Consider the following 16,975-nt stretch of genomic DNA (forward strand, 5'->3'; position numbering starts at 1 on the left):
ATTGCGCGCTTCTAATCGTAACCATGGCAACGCGCATTCTGATTGGATGATTTGGATTCGCATTTGGAAAGAAACATTTGTTTTCATTTTCGGTTAAATTTGTTAATTATTTTTTTGTTTGAATCGATTTTAATTAAGTTTTTTGTCACTCTTTTTGTATTAATTATTACTGGTAAAATTATTTTCTTTGTGTGAATTTACAACTGGTTTATGATTTGTTTTGTTCTTACCTGTGATTGTTGTTCACTTTTCGATGATAATGATCTCATCTCTTGATCAAGCCTGGAATTTGCTGACCAAAGCTCCTTCTTCATTTGGTAAATCTGAAGTTTCTGGAACTGTTATCGAAGAGGCCATTCATATTATATCGATTAATAACTTGAAGAATATTTATAAAGAATGGTATCTATCTTCGTTACGTGATCATTTAATTAGTAATATTGGTCCTATGTTTTGGTCTTATTTTAAGAAATCAGGTGAAGAGGAAAATGATCCTGCTATTTGTCAAGTTTTTGATGCTTTTTCTTACCTTCACAATTCGTGTAAATTTTGGATGGATAATCAATTGATTAAGGAATTATTTATCAATCAAGTTGAAGAATTGGCAATTTATCAGCAAAAGATGAGATATCTGATCAAATCTTTATTATTTTTCAAGATTGAACAATCCTTTAATTCACGTATTTTAACATGTTACAAGTATGGATTTTCTGTTTCCAGGTCATTAAATCCTCTTTCATTGAATGAAAATTGTGATAAAGATGAGGATAGAGAAATGGACACAAGCTCTAATCTAGATGGTGAATGTAATATTTGTAAAGGAGCAGTTATGTCTAATCACCCAGAAGTTGCTGGAAATGAAAACTTATGTAACTGTCAGCTGATAATGAACAAATTTATCAAATTAACCCACGATCTTCGGGATCTAGACCTGTTGGATGAGATCAGTGGTGATGCAGTTGCTTCGGTTATTCATAATCACATTGAAACCTACGTTGTTGAAAAGTGTAAAAAAAGCTTTGACGAATCTTATCTCAAAAAATTACAAATTTGGATAAACAATGTGATATTTAAATGGCGTCAATTGGTTTTCGGCGATGATCAAGCTTTAATAATCAAGGCCTCCGATGAAAGACTTTTACACTTTATGCATGAAATTTATGCTCAAATGAGAACAAGTCAAATGTTTGATATGATCATAGAATATCCTGATTCTGAACCTGCTCTCGAAGACTTGAAAGAGTGTCTAGAGAAATGTCATGGAACCGAACAAAAGTAATTAACTCAATAAGAGATTCGTTTGATGCTCGACTTCTTCATCCTGGTGTCACAACGAATGACATATTAACTGCGTATATTCAAACAATCAAGGCACTTAAAATACTCGACCCCAGTGGTGTTATTCTTGAAATTGTTTGTGATCCAATTAAAAAGTATTTAAAAAGTCGCGAAGATACAGTTCGTTGTATTATTACCGCTTTAACCGATGAAAGTTCCGAACTTGTCCCAGAACTTGCTAAAGATGTTTCTCAAAATATTGATGATGTTTCCACTATGACAGACGATGAATTGATTGGTAAAAATTGGAAATCATGGAAACCAGATCCAGTTGATGCTGGAAATCTTGGTCGATCTAAATCAGTTCGTCAATTTGATATCGTCAGTATCTTGGTTAATGTTTACGAAAGTAAAGATCTTTTCGTTGAAGAATATCAAAGATTATTAGCTCAACGATTTTTACACAACTTTGAATGTAATGTAGAACATGAAAGGCGAAATTTAGAACTTTTGACACTTCGCTTTGGTGAATCTGATCTTCATTCTTGTGAAGTAATGTTACAAGATATTTCATCTTCTAAAAGAATTGACAATCGAATCAACGCCGGTGAAATTGAAGCTCATCACTGGACCCAATTTCCAATTAAATGTCTCATTTTATCGGCACAATTTTGGCCTGATAAACTTGGACTAAATGTAAACGAGGAAGCCAATAAATTGAAACTTCCACCACCAGTGATAGAATCAATTAAAACTTATACTCAGGCTTTCGAAACAATCAAGGGAAGTCGTACATTAAATTGGATTTCACCTCTTGGATCAGTTGATCTTGAATTAGATTTTGGAACAGCCGATAAGAAACAATCATTCACCGTAACACCAATTCATGCGGCAATTATTTGGCAGTTTCAGGAAAAAGAATCTTGGAATTTATCTGAATTAAGTCAAAGTCTTTCTGTTTCAACTGCTCTTCTTAGGAGGAAGATCAGTTTCTGGCAAAACAAGGGAATAATCAAAGAGATTTCCAGTGATCGTTTCATTCTAGTTACTAATCAAACTCAAGGCTCAAGTTCCTCTCAAGCGGAATTAGTTGTTAATCCAACTGATGATGAAGAAGATTATGAAGATGAATCATTACAAGAAATAAATCAAGCCGCATCTTCAAATAATCAAGATGTCGGTGAAAATAAACTTAAAGTTTATTGGTCATTCATTGAAAATATGTTGACCAATTTAAACTCTCTACCATTGGAAAGAATCAGATCAATGTTAAATATGTTTGCCTTGCAAGGATCAAATGAGCAACAATTAACAATCCAACAGCTTCGTAATTTTCTTGAAACCAAAGTTCGAGAGCATAAACTGGTCTTTGTTAATGGTCAATATAAATTAGCCTGAAAACCAAAATTCCTGATAATGTTGATTATCAATTAATTGTAAAAAGAAATAACCAAATGTCTTGAATATTTTGATTCTTATCGATTGTGATATATTTATATACTTTTAAGTATCTAATAATTAAATGTACAAATTGAAGCTCTTTTTTTTCATAAATCAAATCAATTTAATTTGCTTTTTTTTCAATCGATTTCATTGTCAAAATTAAATCAGAAATTAAGGTTTGCCAAAAAAATGTACGAAAATCCAATTAAATGGCAAAAGAGAACCTTTGATCATTCGAGATGATTAAACTGTAATAACAAACAATCATTTCTTTGATAATCACAATCTAATCAACAATTCGCAGAAAAGCAAATGATCACAATTAGATTAGATTTAATTCTTGGGTATTCCAGTTACAATGTTTTCCTCGATTCCACATTCATTGTTCCCTCGGTGGATTTTGAAATAACCTAAAAGTGGAAACGAGTGCGAACAAATTAGTTAAACAATTGGAAATAAATGAGAACAATTAATCACCTTGATCACCCCAATCAGTGTTCCAGGAATTAGCTACAAGCCAATAAGGGACACCCTGTTCAACGCCCCAACCCAATATTTTAACTGCATGAGCTCCGAGTAAATCATTTGAATGTTTCTGGTAAACACCTAAAGACAATTAAGACAATTAAGTTGAATGGTCGATGGCATTGGTTGATTAGGTTAATTACCTGATTTATATGATACAAAATCGGCGTAGACATTAAAAGCACCAGTGACTGGACCATTTCTCATGATGTCCGATTGAATTTGTTTAACATCTCGTTCAATTGAGTAACTTTTTAATCCGAAGTGTTTATCTTGTTTATATGATTTAGGATAATCTTTTTGACATTTATGTTCACAAGTGGGTGTTGGTTCATCGGTGCAATTGGGTCGAGGTCCAGGTACATGGTGTTCACATGGAGCTATTTTATAAGGTTGACATCCAGTTCCGTTGTAAAGTCCACCGGTTACAATACCAGAATTGACCCAATACTGATAGGCCGCTTCAGGGTAGCCGCCGTTACAACCATCGCCACAATCAGTGCAACAGGTTAATAAATCTTCCGATGAAAGTTGAACTTTAGTTCGACCATTAGTACCGATACAAGTTCGATCGGACATTGCTTCGACTGATGAGAAAGCCCAACATGAACCGCAACTTCCCTGATCGCGGATAAATGATATCGATGGACAGTTAGGCCAAACTCGACGAGAATCAAATGTATTGGGAATGTTTGATTCGATTTCAATTGTCTCCAAATCAACGATTGAATTACTTGATTGTAACAATCTTTTCACTCCAAGAAATCGTTTAATTTGGTTGATTGTTAATCCTTCAAAATTTTTACCAGCCTTCAATGAAGAGATCAAATCAACAATTAAGTTTAATTTAGTTCAAAGCTCTGTCAAAATCCTTACCTTCCATGTTGTGTTGAGTGAGTTAATTTTGTTGACCATTAAATCAGACAAAGGGCTAATTGTTGATGATAAGATGACCTTTTCTGAACAATTAACACTGACAATTAAACAAATTAGTAAAATAATTGATCTCATATTGATTGTTATAGTTAAATTACTTGATTAATTAACTTTGATTCACTTAAAGTTGTCAATTCACATGAATGTTGATTATGAAAACTATCAATTAATATTTTAATTACTTCTCTTTAAATCAACTAATCACTTGAATCGTGATTATAATCAACGGCAATTAACTAGTTAAATAACCTTATCCATAATCTTGATGGGTAAACATTTAGTTCAAGTATGAAAAATGATAATTTGATCAACAATTAATCAATAGCTTAGCCATCAAAAAGTTAATTTTGTCTTCTCTCTATGACAACAATTAACGATTAACAAAATTAAACGTGAGTCTCTTATTAACTTGAAGATATTTTTAATCAACTAAATCAATCTACTTAAGTGGTTGATACATTTAAAAGTCACATAAATTGTGAGATTAACGAGAGAAATCAAGTGTTAATTGTTAGTCAAGCGACTGATTAAAATGGTCGTTTGAATGGGTAATAAGGATGCTCGCTGTAAGTGAGCACGGGAACCGCTCGCCAGTTTTTGTTGAATTGATTAATTGATTCAATTTCTTCGGGTGTTAATTTAAAATCGTAGATGTTGATGTTTTCATCGATTCGTGAAGGTGTCACACTTTTGGGGATCACGAAGAGACCTCGTTGATTAGCGTAGCGAAGGAGGATTTGGGCTGATGTTTTGTTGTATTTAGCGGCCAATGATTTGATTGCTGGATCCTCGAGGAGTGAAGGGTCTTCAGGCTTAGCCCAGGGTCGATCGGGTGATCCAAGTGGACTGTAGGCCGTTATGCCGATTTGTCGTTCACGGCAAAAGTCAATCAACGGTTGTTGAGTTAGGTAAGGATGAACTTCAATTTGATTCATAACTGGTTTAATTTCACAATTATCGAGAACTCGTTGAATTTGTTCAGAGTTGAAATTGGAAACACCGATCGATTTGGATAGTCCCGCTTTCTGAACATCTTCCATACCTTTCCAGGTTTCGAGGTAATCGATGTTAGAGAAAATGATTTGCTCCTTGTCATCTCGAGGGAAGAGATTGTCACCCTCTTGGAAACCCATCGGCCAATGGATAAGGTAAAGGTCAAGATATTCGAGGCCAAGATTGGCCAACGATTTCTTGACACCTTCCATCACGGAAGCTCGAGAATGGAAAGTATTCCAAAGTTTAGAAGTAATGAAAACTTCTTCCCGTTTAAGGGCACCCGATTCGAACACTTCTTTCAGCGCTTGGCCAACTTCGTGTTCGTTTTGATAAACGAGAGCACAATCGATGTGTCGGTAACCAGCGTTCAAAAGCGCGTGTTTGACCGCTGCGGCCACTTCTCCAGGCTTCGATTTCCATGTGCCAAGTCCAAGGGTCGGAACTGTGACTCCGTTGTACAAACACCATTCGGTTGATTTCTTAGGAGCGGCCATACTTTCAATCGTTGATCACAATTAATATTAACAATTTGATGGTTTTTCTTCAAATGATCAACTCAATTAAACTGATTCACAATTTTAACTGTTAACCAATTGAAAACAGTACAGATGAACTCGCAACAACCAATCGGTTTTAACAATAACCTTGATTGTAATTAAATCGATTAATTTTTTGAGTTACTTTTTCTTGTTTTATTTTCCTAAACTAAATTAAACATTTGATTAACTAATCATTGGTTTCCATGGTTTCTAAATGATTATGTTGTGTTTAGTTAATCAACAGCTTTAATGTGTATTAATCATTTCATTTGATGATTGAATTTGTGTCAATCTAATTATGGTGATAATTGTTTAAGATCCACCTTGTTGATTGATTTATTTGATTGCAATTAAATCAATCGATTAGTAATTTATTTCTAACATTAACAATCATTGATTAACTTGGTATTAATTTAGATTGACATTGATACTCACATTTCCTTTTTAATTACAATCAATATTTTCCGATCATTTCAATTGTTATCATGATTAAGTTACACGTTTCTATTTGAATTTGATTGAAACAACAATTAATCAAATAAATTAATCAATTAAAATTTTTAAACTTACCTGTTGAAAAGGTTTGAACATTTAAAAGTTAATTGTTTCTCTTAAATTACTTTGAGTAAGTTGATTGAATTTTAATTGTTGTTTCATTTTCTGTCCTTGTAATTATAGTGAATCGAGTTAATTATGTAAACATAATTGAAAAAGGGCTTCGACCTTGAAATGTTGAAAATGATTACATTTTGAATGATTAAACGTCTATTAGTTAATTAATGTCAAGTGAGTTATTGGTTACAATTAATTGTCTAGACTATGATTAGCAGGGTTGAAATTAATCATTGGTAATCAAAAGTTTAACTGTTGTGCTTAATGTGACAATAATGATGAATATCGATGAATTTCAAGTTTCCCATTTTATTTGATTATAATGTGATAAGTTTTCCAAGATTAAATAACAATTAAAGATTTTCTTTACAGTTGTAATCATGGATTTAGTTGGTTTAACTTATTTAGAATGGGATTTTGAAAGGATAAAGTGGATGATCGGCAACATCTTCTAATCCACAAGCTCGCCAATTTTTGTTGAAACTGTAAATGGTTTTCATTTCGTCTTCAGAAAGCTCGAAATCAAAAACTTGAATATTTTCAGCTATTCGAGCGGGTGTAACACTTTTTGGGATAGTGATGAGGTTTCGTTGGACACCAAATCGAAGTAAAACTTGGGCTGGAGTTTTGTTATGGGCTTCGGCAATTTTCTTAATTGCTGGTTCTTCAAAAAGAGATGGATCTTCAGGCTTAGCCCAGGGTCGATCTGGTGATCCAAGTGGACTGTAAGCAGTAACAGTGATGTCATGTTTCTTACAGAATTCAACCAATTCAACCTGAGAAAGGTAAGGATGAACTTCAACTTGATTGTTAACTGGTTTAATTGTACAATTGGCAAGAATCTTTGCAATTTGCTCAGAATTGAAATTGGACACACCAATTGATTTAGCTAATCCAGCTTTGTGAACGTCTTCCATACCTTGCCAGGTTTCAACGATATCAATATCAGAGTAAATCATTTTACCGGCTTCATTTTTGGGGAATAGTTCATCACCTTCTTTATAACCCATTGGCCAATGGACTAAATAAAGGTCTAAATATTCTAGACCAAGACTAGTTAAAGTCTTTTTAGCAGCTTCCATAACTTTGGCACGGGAATGGAAAGTATTCCAACATTTTGATGTAATGAAAACATCTTCACGTTTAAGAGCTCCAGAGTCGAAAACTTCCTTTAAAGCTTGGCCAACTTCATCTTCGTTTTGGTAAACCAAAGCACAATCAATGTGCCGGTAACCAGCTTCCAAAAGTGCATGTTTAACAGCTTCTTTAACTTCACCAGGCTTGGATTTCCAGGTACCAAGACCGAAAAGAGGAACTTTCAAACCATTGTTGAAGGAGATGGAGGTAGAGATTGCAGGTTTAGCCATGATAGTCTTGAAAAGAAAAAGAAAAAGAAAACGATAAAAAATTACTAGATTAACATAAATTCAACGAATGAACCAAAAATCAAACCAACCCCGATAAAATGAGAAGAAAACAAAGAACAGAAAATAATAAAGTAATTAAAATGACAATAAAACAAAAATTGAATTAAAATCAATTAAAAAAAGGGTGAAAAAGAAGAAAATCAAAAATTCGAAAAAGAGAAAAAGAGAAAACCATAAAATGATCGAAGAAAAACAACAGAAAGATAAAGAAAAAGAAAGAGAAATAGAAAGAACAAAGGAGCAACACAAAGAGAAGGAAACAAAGAGAATTACCTTTAATTCTAAAGATGAGATCTCGATTTAAATAAATTGACAAAGATCAATGAGTTAATTGAGAATCGAAATAACTGATGATAAGTCGAAGAGATGAAACCAAAAAGGCGAAGTGAACGGAACCAAATTGAAAGAATAAATGATTTTCGAATGGAAAACCGATCGACTTTTCTAGATTTTCTCCTGATAAGTAGCTCCACCTGACGACCATTACATAATATTCTTTGTCTGCTTTGGTCGATTGTCTTTACCCTTTTCTCTGATTAGTAAACATGTTTCAATTTTTGTTCCTCTTTGTTTAACTTTTACGAATTATCTTCATCATCATCATCATCATCAACATCATGGTAAGAATGTTAATCTGTGTAATTTATCAGGAGATTAACTCCTCCTTTAACCTTCATCCCTTTTCCATCCTCTTTACATCATCTCTATGAGATAAAAGGGAAAATCCCATTTTCAGTTTAACTTAAATTCTCTGTTTTTATTTATCTTTCTCTTACTATTTTTTCTATTCAGAATTATCTTGGAAATGGTTGATTTTGTTCAAGAAAAATGGCTGAATTTAAAATTCCATGGAAATCGCTAGAACAAAAAAAGCCTTTAAACCAGTTTTTCCCTCTTCCAATCTCTTTCTATGGTAACTGTTTATCATTTGGTTTTCCATTTCTTTTTTGTTCTATTCTATTTTGCTAATTCAATGGTGGCCTCGCTTTTGATTCTCTAAGCTCCCCAATGTTGATCGATGATTATTTCTCACGAGAAATTGACCTGTTTATGTAAGTATTTGGAAGGGTCAATTTTTGAATAATTTATAATCTCTCTTGATGTGTCTCTTTACAGTTAAATCCAATTTTGAAGGACATGGGAACTAAAATTTACTTTCGGATTCTGACTCATCATCATCTCTCCAAAGTGTATCATCATAGAAAGAGTAATATACCAAAGGATCAAATGCAAATTCTAGTTAATTGTTATGCTTAACATGTTCAGATTGTTACCTTTTCTCTTCTCTATTCTATCAGATGCATGTACTTCTTATTCAAGGTGTGAAAAGCGTTTATAATGATGAGACTAAATTCAAGGTACATTCAATCCTAATAAGTCATCAACTTATCACCGATACTCAAAGATATCAAACAATTTGACGGAAATACGTTGGCAACAGTTGATTTCATCCGGAAATCAATAATAATCTAATACATTTTACTCATAATGTAACAATTGTCATGAAAGACACTTGGCACAAAAGATGCACCAACAAAAGCCATTAGAATGACAACCAATTCAAAATGGTTTCATTAATTGAAGAAAATCATCACTTTCACAAACAAATTGGTCTTAACAATCAATAAATCCAAAGAATTAGCAAAAAAAGTTATTGATTATTCAATAATAACGTTTGTCACCAATCAACAGGTAAGATCTTGAAGCGAGGTTAAAATGATTATCCAAGAAAAACTTTGTGATAAATTATTCTAATCATAGTCAATTAATCATGAATTGTTTATTAATAATTTCAGATAAATAATTGTTCATTGGATATCAACAATCAAATCTCTGGAAAGGATCAACTAAAATTGTAATTACACACAACAATCAGTTGATTGTGATCAATACTGTTTTTGTATACACTCGATCAAGGATCATTACATTTTTTGTAAACAATTGATCACTTATTGATTTATTAATTGTCAGAACTTTGAGTTTATTAATCACAATTGATCATGTCTCTGTCATACTAACAATTTTGATCGTTGAATTGTAATTTTTCTTAAAAAATCAAATCTAATTGAAACTTAAACAATTGATGAAAGTTTACAAAATTCATCCAACTGTAAACAATTAACTGATTAGTTAATTTTAATCAAATAATGGGCTGTTAGTTTTCCTCATAATCTAATCAATTGAGCCACAAGACTATCCTTTAATTGTTTAGAAATGATTAACTATCATGATGGTTAAAGGGAAAATCAATTTTCATTTTCAAATCATTCATTTCTATGGTTAATCATTCATTCAGTTAATTTCAATTCCAATTGAAAATGAAACTTTTAATTGTATTAACTTTGTTTGTTGGTTTCTCAACAATTAATTCAATATCAACTGATGATGGTAAATATTTTCAATCAGTAATTGTTGGTGAATTTAATTATAAAATCAATCTAATTTACAGATTCACTCGATTCATCGGAAATAATTAAACTAATGATCCAAGTTGTATCTTCATTAGTTAATCATTGGGAGAAATTAATTCCTGGTAAGTTGACCAACAAGCTTTTGATTAATTTCTGGTTCAATTTGACTTAATTGTTAATTGTTGAATAGGTTGGGATGTAAACGCTGCACTTGATGTCAATGTAATTAAATTAGCTGACAATGCATTAGAAGCTGGTGATGTATTGGGTGAGTTAAATTTGATTTAATTGTTGAAACAATTAGTTAATTGTCTCTTTGTTAATTTAGGCTGGAATCCTGATGATGATATCGAGGACAATTTAGTCAACGTTGCTCAAGCTTATTTTAATTTACTTCCACTCAAAGGTAATTAGATTTAGTTAAACAATTATTCACGATTAGCTGACTAATTAAATTGTTACTAACAATTTCATCTTAATTGTTCATAGGAGTGAACATCAATGAATCAATTTCTGCTAATTTAGCTTATATGATTGAAGATATTGATGTTATCCCATTACCACGTAAGACTAACTGATTGGATAAATTGTTACCCGTTAATTGCTAAATCAACACTAACTAATTAATCTCATTTGTAGCATTTATTAGCAAAGAGCAATTTGAGGCCAAGATTACCGAGAAAATCCTTAATTCTTTGAGTTCAATTCCAGGTAATCACTTAATCCACTGATTAATTATCTTTATGATTCCATCTAATTTAAATTTTTCTCTTAATTATTCAGAAATTGATGTAAATCAAAGTGTTCACGATAATTTAATCAATTGGATCAGTTTGAGTCTCGAAAAAGTTCAAGGTAATTATCATGTCGATAAAACTAATTCTCAATCAACTTGAACATTTAATTTATTTCTCTTTCTTTCCAGTAATCGATCCATCGGCAACCGCTGAGAAACAAGTTAATTACTTGATTGATTTAGCATTCGACGAAATTAAATTAACTGGATTTAGTCCATCGAAAACTCTAGATACCAATATTGTTGATGTACTCCAGGCTCTCCTTTAAATCATAACATCTATGAATCAGTTGCAATTAAAGTATTATGACTGTTAACTAATGATAAATATTATCATCATAAATATTCAATATGATTAAGGGAAAAGTAATAAAAATAGTTACATGATTAAGATAATTATTTGATTAGCTCTCCCGGAATTGTTTAATTATCAAATTAGATTAAGTCTCTCAGGTAAATCCAGTATTCTGATGAGAACTGTTTATAAATCCAATAGATTTCAACGTTGTTTATAAGTTTCTTTGCTTAAGTGATTCAAACAATAAACAATTTGTTGACAATTTAGTTAATCATGTCTCGAATTTCACCTTTAATGTTGTTACCTGATGGAAATAAGATCCATACCTTGGATTAGGAACCTGGAGATCGGATAAAGGTAAAGTTAAAGAGGCCGTTAAATTTGCGCTTTTGGAGGCCAATTATCGGCATATTGATTGTGCTTTACTCTACAACAACGAGGAGGAAGTTGGTCAAGCATTGGCTGAAGTCTTCGAGACTGGTCGTCTTACTCGAGCCGATGTATTCATTACAACCAAATGTTGGAATACTTATCATTCAAGAGATAAAGTTACCGAATGCTGTAAGAAATCATTGGCTAATCTTGGCCTCGATTATGTTGATCTTTACCTAATCCATTGGCCGACAGGATTCAAAGAAGGAGATGATCCATTTCCTTTGGATTCGTCAGGTAAAGTCCTTTACTCTGACGTCGATTACCTCGAGACCTGGAAAGGTATGGAAGATGTTCAGAAAGCGGGACTATCCAAATCGATCGGTGTTTCCAATTTCAACTCTGAACAAATTCAACGAGTTCTCGATAATTGTGAAGTTAAACCAGTTATGAATCAAATTGAAGTTCATCCTTACCTCTCCCAACAACCATTGATTAACTTTTGTAAACAACGAGGTATCGACATAACAGCCTACAGTCCACTTGGATCACCCGATAGACCAGGAGCTAATCCAAGTGAATCCGGAATACTTGCCGATTCAACCATAATCAACATCGCTAAGGTTCACAATAAAACTCCAGCCCAAATCCTACTTCGATATGCCGTTCAAAGGGACATCATCGTGATACCCAAAAGTGTTACACCAAATCGAATAAAAGAAAATAGTAAAATTTTTGATTTCGATTTAACCAACGACGAGATGAGATTAATTGCTAATCTTAATCAAGATAAAAGGTATATAACCGCTGAAAGTTTAAAAGATCATCCATATTTCCCATTTGCGATTCCCTACTAATTAACTCAATCAACAAACCCATAATCTTAATCTAGAGTTTTGGCAAGATAATTGTTGTTTGTACCGAGAGTTGATGATTAAAAGTAACTGAACACAATTAAGATAATAATAAGTAATAATTTAAAATGGTACAATGATTGTCATAAAAGTCTTGATTGTAATGTTAATTGGTTTACACGAGTAAGATAATGAGGCTTTGGAAACAAAATATTATTATTATTAATAACAGCGACAACTTTTGGTTTAACTTGATTCAAGTTTTTACGTTTAAATTTGCTAATTGTTGGTGAATTGTTAGTCAATTGGTTGACTTGATTACCAGCGAATCTATTGTGATAAAGTTTATTCAGTCGATTTGTAAGATGATCAAGGAGACAATTAACCAACGAATAGATTGATAATCCAAACCAGAGTCCAATTAATCCACCGAAAGATGAGATAAAATTAGCAAAGGATATTACAGGTTTACGATCAATGATTATGTTGCCCAATTTGGACGAGTATAAGGCCACACCTAAACCTATTCCTGGATAACGGTACCGTTTATGTGGCCTTAGTATTTTCGATACATAATTATGACGTTTACAAGCTTGTCGTCCACAAATTGGTTTACATTGTTTGTATAATGAGAGAGATAAATTGTAATATTGAAATTCTTCACCGTAAGTATCTATCAATTTTTCATCATCGTGGAACTTTTTTACAAGATATTCTCGAGGATATGCTCCCACACTATCGACAAATTGTTCAATTAAACATCGATCATAACATCTAGATATAGCTTCATTACGACAATCGTCAATGTAAGGGGCAGGCAGGGAATTGATGACAGTTCCAGCAAAGGTAATTTCATATTCATCCAACCAACCAGGTCTTACGGCAAGGTAAATGAACGGATTCTCATCGACCCAGGGTATTCCGGTGGCTGAATGGATCAAAACACCTACTCGATCTACTAAAGGTAAGGTGGTCAAGTTGAAACGAAAATAGGCTAATTGATAATTGCCGAAACCTTCGAAAATTATTCGTGAAAAGTTAAAATGGTCATTGAAATGTCGAGTTAAACATAAATTTTTCGAGAAAATTTTTTTAGTCCATGATGCTGATGAACATAGTTTAATGGTCATATTTTTAGACTCACGGATTCCACATGGACGGATCAAGTCTGGAATCGATACAACTGAATTTATCAACTGTTTGGTTGAGAATCGCTCGTAGACAAATTCACTATTAGCGTAAAGGATTTCATGATAACTCCGAGAGCCTTTACTTACTCGAGAAATATTTTCAACTTTAGTTAATATTTCAGGCGCTTGATTGAAGATTTTGTTATATTCAGAACTGCAACTAATTTGAAACAAAAAGTTAAATGAGGTGTTCTAATTACCGAAAATGGAACGACAGTTTTTTCAATCTTAATCTTATGTCGCTTATATTGAACATAGAGCGAGAATATTTGATAAATGAAAATGATTCCAGAGAATCCGAGGAAAATCAGTTTAATGATATTTTGTGTCGAAAAGTTGATTTGGTCAATTAAAGATTTGTCATGAATCTAAAGTATTAGATGAATAGTAATAGAATTCGCGAATTATAAACATTGGATATTATTGAATAGTTAGTTGATATTAACTCACCTTTCGAGATTTTCTGGACCTTTGTTCAAAAAGATGAACTTTGGACTTACTGACCGACATCGTTCCAAGCGACTTTTATAGAACTTTATTGTTGTGGTCACTTAAAGAACAATAATAACAAGATTGACCATACAACTCTAGGAATTTAGTTACAGTTATTATTCTTGTTTGGACTGGTGAATTTTCTTGCAACTCAATCTGCAAGAATATCGATTGCAAATGACACTTTGAATCCTGTTGACAATTATTTCTCAGTTAGTTTATTGTTATCATCAAGTCAATTTATCATTTCAATGATACATGTCATACACGATGTAACATAATTTCATAAGAAAATGTTTCAATTGAACTGAGTTTCAAATCAATATTCAAATACAAAATGGGTTTGGAAATAAATGTATGAGAACAAGAAAATGATGCCATTTTTGTTTCCAAGAAATTGGTACTCTAGATGTTACGAAGAAATGTTCAAACTAAATTATCTGAATTAATCGAGAATTGGTGATGAGGATACGAAATTCAATTCGTTTTTTTTTGTCAGTAAAATTCGTTAGTTGAATCGATAAATATTGAATATCAAAAGCGACCTTCTTGGAATAAGCATTGAGTCTCGAACAATAACTAAGCCTGAACATTTCATTCGCTCTTCAATTCTCGACAATAAATATAATGTTGATTCTTTCAAAGTTAGTTGATATTAACTCACCTTTCGAGATTTTCTGGACCTTTGTTCAAAAAGATGAACTTTGGACTTACTGACCGACATCGTTCCAAGCGACTTTTATAGAACTTTATTGTTGTGGTCACTTAAAGAACAATAATAACAAGATTGACCATACAACTCTAGGAATTTAGTTACAGTTATTATTCTTGTTTGGACTGGTGAATTTTCTTGCAACTCAATCTGCAAGAATATCGATTGCAAATGACACTTTGAATCCTGTTGACAATTATTTCTCAGTTAGTTTATTGTTATCATCAAGTCAATTTATCATTTCAATGATACATGTCATACACGATGTAACATAATTTCATAAGAAAATGTTTCAATTGAACTGAGTTTCAAATCAATATTCAAATACAAAATGGGTTTGGAAATAAATGTATGAACAAGAAAAATGCCATTTTTGTTTCCAAGAAATTGGTACTCTAGATGTTACGAAGAAATGTTCAAACTAAATTATCTGAATTAATCGAGAATTGGTGATGAGGATACGAAATTCAATTCGTTTTTTTTTGTCAGTAAAATTCGTTAGTTGAATCGATAAATATTGAATATCAAAAGCGACCTTCTTGGAATAAGCATTGAGTCTCGAACAATAACTAAGCCTGAACATTTCATTCGCTCTTTCAATTCTCGACAAGGGGGGTAAACATAATGTTGATTCTTTCAAAATTTCCATATCGATCCACAAAAGAACAGTTTAAATTATTGATAACCATGAATAATATGATCAATTGCATTGGTCACTATGACTGATTACAAAATTATAATCAAGATTTTCCAACTGTTTGTATTAATATTTTCATCATCATTAATAAATATGAAATCTCAGTTTGATTTATTTTCATAAAATAAATTCTGAAAAAAAAGTTCACAATAGTTTCAACTAAGCCAACGATACTTTGAGCTGTTGTTTAATTAACTCAATCGTTGATACAGTCAATTGAATTTCCATCATTATGAGCAATTGGTTATTTCAAATAAAATTCTTGAGTAAATCAATATTTGAATGGATTTTAATTGTTAATATTGGTGTTTGTAGTTTAATCGTTGGATTATACAATCTTATTGGTTTCCTTTCATTATCCTTACCCTCATCACGAAATGAGATAATCTCTTATATCAAATCACTCTTTTCGATATTTTTCTCGATAGCACAAAGTTCATTAATATTCAGCTTGAAATGGCCAAGATTTTGGGATTATCTTGACCATCAGTATAAATTAACGGCCCATCAAGATTCAATTAGTTCAAATCAGACCCAGAGAAAGAGGAGAAACAACTTTTTGCTACAAATAACTGCAACACTGATCTTTCAAATCGGAATCATAATCACCCAGGGAATACTATTCAATCATATGCTAAGAGTTAATATCTATTTGTTTATCCATTTTGGTCAATTTTGTCTGACAGCGATTCTGGTTGACACTTCGGTCAATCTGGCAGGCTTATTCAAGAGCATTAGTTTATCATTAAAATCAATTGGCTCATCAGAACTTCAACTCGAAAAACTTCGGCAACTTCGACAACTTTACCTGTTAACTGTTCGAGCTACTGAATCGGCTGAAACTTTCTTTCAATTCCTGGTCACTTTACATTATGTTTCCAACTTTGTTGACTTGATTTTTTTAGCTCTCAACTTTAAATCATCTTCTAATCAATTTCTGATTCTTTGGATACAATTGGTCACATTCGGTGTGACTCGTTTAATTTACTTGACATTAAACATGTCCAGTGTTCATGTCAATTCAAAAAGGGCTTTTGAACATTTGTATCAACTTTCATTGAACACAAATCGTATTTCAGCTCTTGAAGAAGTTAGTTTTCTACTCTAATCAGGATTAACTTTGATTATTAATAGAATAATTTTATCTCCTTTTTTTAGATCCATAAATTCATGATGAGAATTTCATCTACTAACATTGGATTCACTTTCGCTGATCTACTTTTAATCTCTCCTAATTTCATCACATCTCTACTTTCATTCTCGTTTACCATTGGAATTGCTCTAATTGACAAAGTTAATTGAGCCCAATCGAAACAATAAATTCGTAAAGTGCTTAGTGATCGACATCGTTTCGATCATTAAGAATTGAACAATCAGATTAATCAGATAAGTTTGAC

At 32.2% G+C, this 16,975-nt stretch overlaps 7 protein-coding genes across 9 annotated transcripts; 4 read left to right on the forward strand and 3 right to left on the reverse strand.

The window, feature by feature from the left end:
* The first annotated feature begins 74 nt into the window (after positions 1–74).
* On the forward strand, positions 75–2,825 carry LOC128392262 (anaphase-promoting complex subunit 2-like). The gene is given in 3 exon segments (XM_053352258.1): positions 75–402; positions 470–1,261; positions 1,264–2,825. Coding segments are annotated over 3 exon segments (2,208 nt in total). The 5' UTR covers positions 75–399; the 3' UTR covers positions 2,677–2,825.
* LOC128392268 (cathepsin B-like) lies at positions 2,819–4,384 on the reverse strand. Its single transcript, XM_053352268.1, has 4 exons — positions 4,123–4,384; positions 3,390–4,056; positions 3,199–3,327; positions 2,819–3,131 (listed from the first exon to the last, which is right to left on the reverse strand). The coding sequence occupies exons 1-4, from the start codon at positions 4,255–4,257 to the stop codon at positions 3,055–3,057; spliced, it is 1,008 nt and encodes a 335-aa protein (XP_053208243.1). The 5' UTR covers positions 4,258–4,384; the 3' UTR covers positions 2,819–3,054.
* A 199-nt stretch (positions 4,385–4,583) lies between these two features.
* On the reverse strand, positions 4,584–5,876 carry LOC128392270 (aldo-keto reductase family 1 member B1-like). Its single transcript, XM_053352270.1, has one exon. The coding sequence runs from the start codon at positions 5,670–5,672 to the stop codon at positions 4,710–4,712; it is 963 nt and encodes a 320-aa protein (XP_053208245.1). The 5' UTR covers positions 5,673–5,876; the 3' UTR covers positions 4,584–4,709.
* A 746-nt stretch (positions 5,877–6,622) lies between these two features.
* LOC128392269 (aldo-keto reductase family 1 member B1-like) lies at positions 6,623–8,184 on the reverse strand. The gene is made up of 2 exons (XM_053352269.1): positions 8,030–8,184; positions 6,623–7,702 (listed from the first exon to the last, which is right to left on the reverse strand). Exon 2 carries the CDS (start codon positions 7,694–7,696, stop codon positions 6,734–6,736), a length of 963 nt encoding a protein of 320 aa, XP_053208244.1. The 5' UTR covers positions 7,697–7,702; positions 8,030–8,184; the 3' UTR covers positions 6,623–6,733.
* A 52-nt stretch (positions 8,185–8,236) lies between these two features.
* Positions 8,237–11,525, forward strand: LOC128392272 (uncharacterized). 3 transcript variants are annotated; one of them, XM_053352274.1, is made up of 12 exons: positions 8,237–8,376; positions 8,549–8,808; positions 8,873–8,963; positions 9,055–9,448; positions 9,553–9,611; positions 10,206–10,289; positions 10,358–10,435; positions 10,496–10,573; positions 10,657–10,731; positions 10,807–10,878; positions 10,951–11,022; positions 11,093–11,525. In XM_053352274.1, the coding sequence occupies exons 6-12, from the start codon at positions 10,238–10,240 to the stop codon at positions 11,230–11,232; spliced, it is 567 nt and encodes a 188-aa protein (XP_053208249.1). In that variant the 5' UTR covers positions 8,237–8,376; positions 8,549–8,808; positions 8,873–8,963; positions 9,055–9,448; positions 9,553–9,611; positions 10,206–10,237; the 3' UTR covers positions 11,233–11,525. The 3 variants fall into 3 exon arrangements, with proteins under 3 accessions (XP_053208249.1, XP_053208248.1, XP_053208247.1); XM_053352272.1 differs by lacking the exons at positions 8,237–8,376; positions 8,549–8,808; positions 8,873–8,963; positions 9,055–9,448; positions 9,553–9,611 and adding an exon at positions 9,626–10,144; XM_053352273.1 differs by lacking the exons at positions 8,237–8,376; positions 8,549–8,808; positions 8,873–8,963; ... (1 more) ...; positions 9,553–9,611; positions 10,657–10,731 and adding an exon at positions 9,620–10,144.
* Positions 11,245–13,150, forward strand: LOC128392508 (aldo-keto reductase family 1 member A1-A-like). The gene is made up of 2 exons (XM_053352535.1): positions 11,245–11,275; positions 11,580–13,150. Exons 1-2 carry the CDS (start codon positions 11,245–11,247, stop codon positions 12,488–12,490), a joined length of 942 nt encoding a protein of 313 aa, XP_053208510.1. The 3' UTR covers positions 12,491–13,150.
* Positions 13,151–13,299: 149 nt separating this feature from the next.
* Positions 13,300–16,914, forward strand: LOC128392271 (uncharacterized). Its single transcript, XM_053352271.1, has 3 exons — positions 13,300–13,451; positions 16,007–16,668; positions 16,737–16,914. Exons 1-3 carry the CDS (start codon positions 13,379–13,381, stop codon positions 16,878–16,880), a joined length of 879 nt encoding a protein of 292 aa, XP_053208246.1. The 5' UTR covers positions 13,300–13,378; the 3' UTR covers positions 16,881–16,914.
* The last annotated feature ends 61 nt before the right edge of the window (positions 16,915–16,975 follow it).

Source organism: Panonychus citri, unplaced genomic scaffold (genome assembly GCF_014898815.1).
Source record: "Panonychus citri isolate SS breed McGregor unplaced genomic scaffold, ASM1489881v1 Contig00136, whole genome shotgun sequence".
NCBI lineage: Eukaryota > Metazoa > Arthropoda > Arachnida > Trombidiformes > Tetranychidae > Panonychus > Panonychus citri.

Excerpts from the sequence above, each read along its gene's own strand:
- LOC128392271 (XM_053352271.1), top strand. The coding sequence starts at position 13,379 with ATGAACGGATTCTCATCGACCCAGGGTATTCCGGTGGCTGAATGGATC. Across the intron at positions 13,452-16,006 it reads ACCTACTCGATCTACTAAAG|CACAAAGTTCATTAATATTC; the intron begins GTAAGGTGGTCA and ends TTTTCTCGATAG. Across the intron at positions 16,669-16,736 it reads GTATTTCAGCTCTTGAAGAA|ATCCATAAATTCATGATGAG; the intron begins GTTAGTTTTCTA and ends TCCTTTTTTTAG.
- LOC128392268 (XM_053352268.1), bottom strand. The coding sequence starts at position 4,257 with ATGAGATCAATTATTTTACTAATTTGTTTAATTGTCAGTGTTAATTGT. Across the intron at positions 3,328-3,389 it reads TTTTGTATCATATAAATCAG|GTGTTTACCAGAAACATTCA; the intron begins GTAATTAACCTA and ends AATTGTCTTTAG. Across the intron at positions 3,132-3,198 it reads CACTGATTGGGGTGATCAAG|GTTATTTCAAAATCCACCGA; the intron begins GTGATTAATTGT and ends TTCCACTTTTAG.
- LOC128392269 (XM_053352269.1), bottom strand. The coding sequence starts at position 7,696 with ATGGCTAAACCTGCAATCTCTACCTCCATCTCCTTCAACAATGGTTTG.
- LOC128392270 (XM_053352270.1), bottom strand. The coding sequence starts at position 5,672 with ATGGCCGCTCCTAAGAAATCAACCGAATGGTGTTTGTACAACGGAGTC.
- LOC128392508 (XM_053352535.1), top strand. The coding sequence starts at position 11,245 with ATGAATCAGTTGCAATTAAAGTATTATGACT. Across the intron at positions 11,276-11,579 it reads GCAATTAAAGTATTATGACT|ATCCATACCTTGGATTAGGA; the intron begins GTTAACTAATGA and ends GATGGAAATAAG.
- LOC128392272 (XM_053352272.1), top strand. The coding sequence starts at position 10,075 with ATGAAACTTTTAATTGTATTAACTTTGTTTGTTGGTTTCTCAACAATT. Across the intron at positions 10,574-10,656 it reads TAATTTACTTCCACTCAAAG|GAGTGAACATCAATGAATCA; the intron begins GTAATTAGATTT and ends AATTGTTCATAG. Across the intron at positions 10,879-10,950 it reads TTCTTTGAGTTCAATTCCAG|AAATTGATGTAAATCAAAGT; the intron begins GTAATCACTTAA and ends TTAATTATTCAG.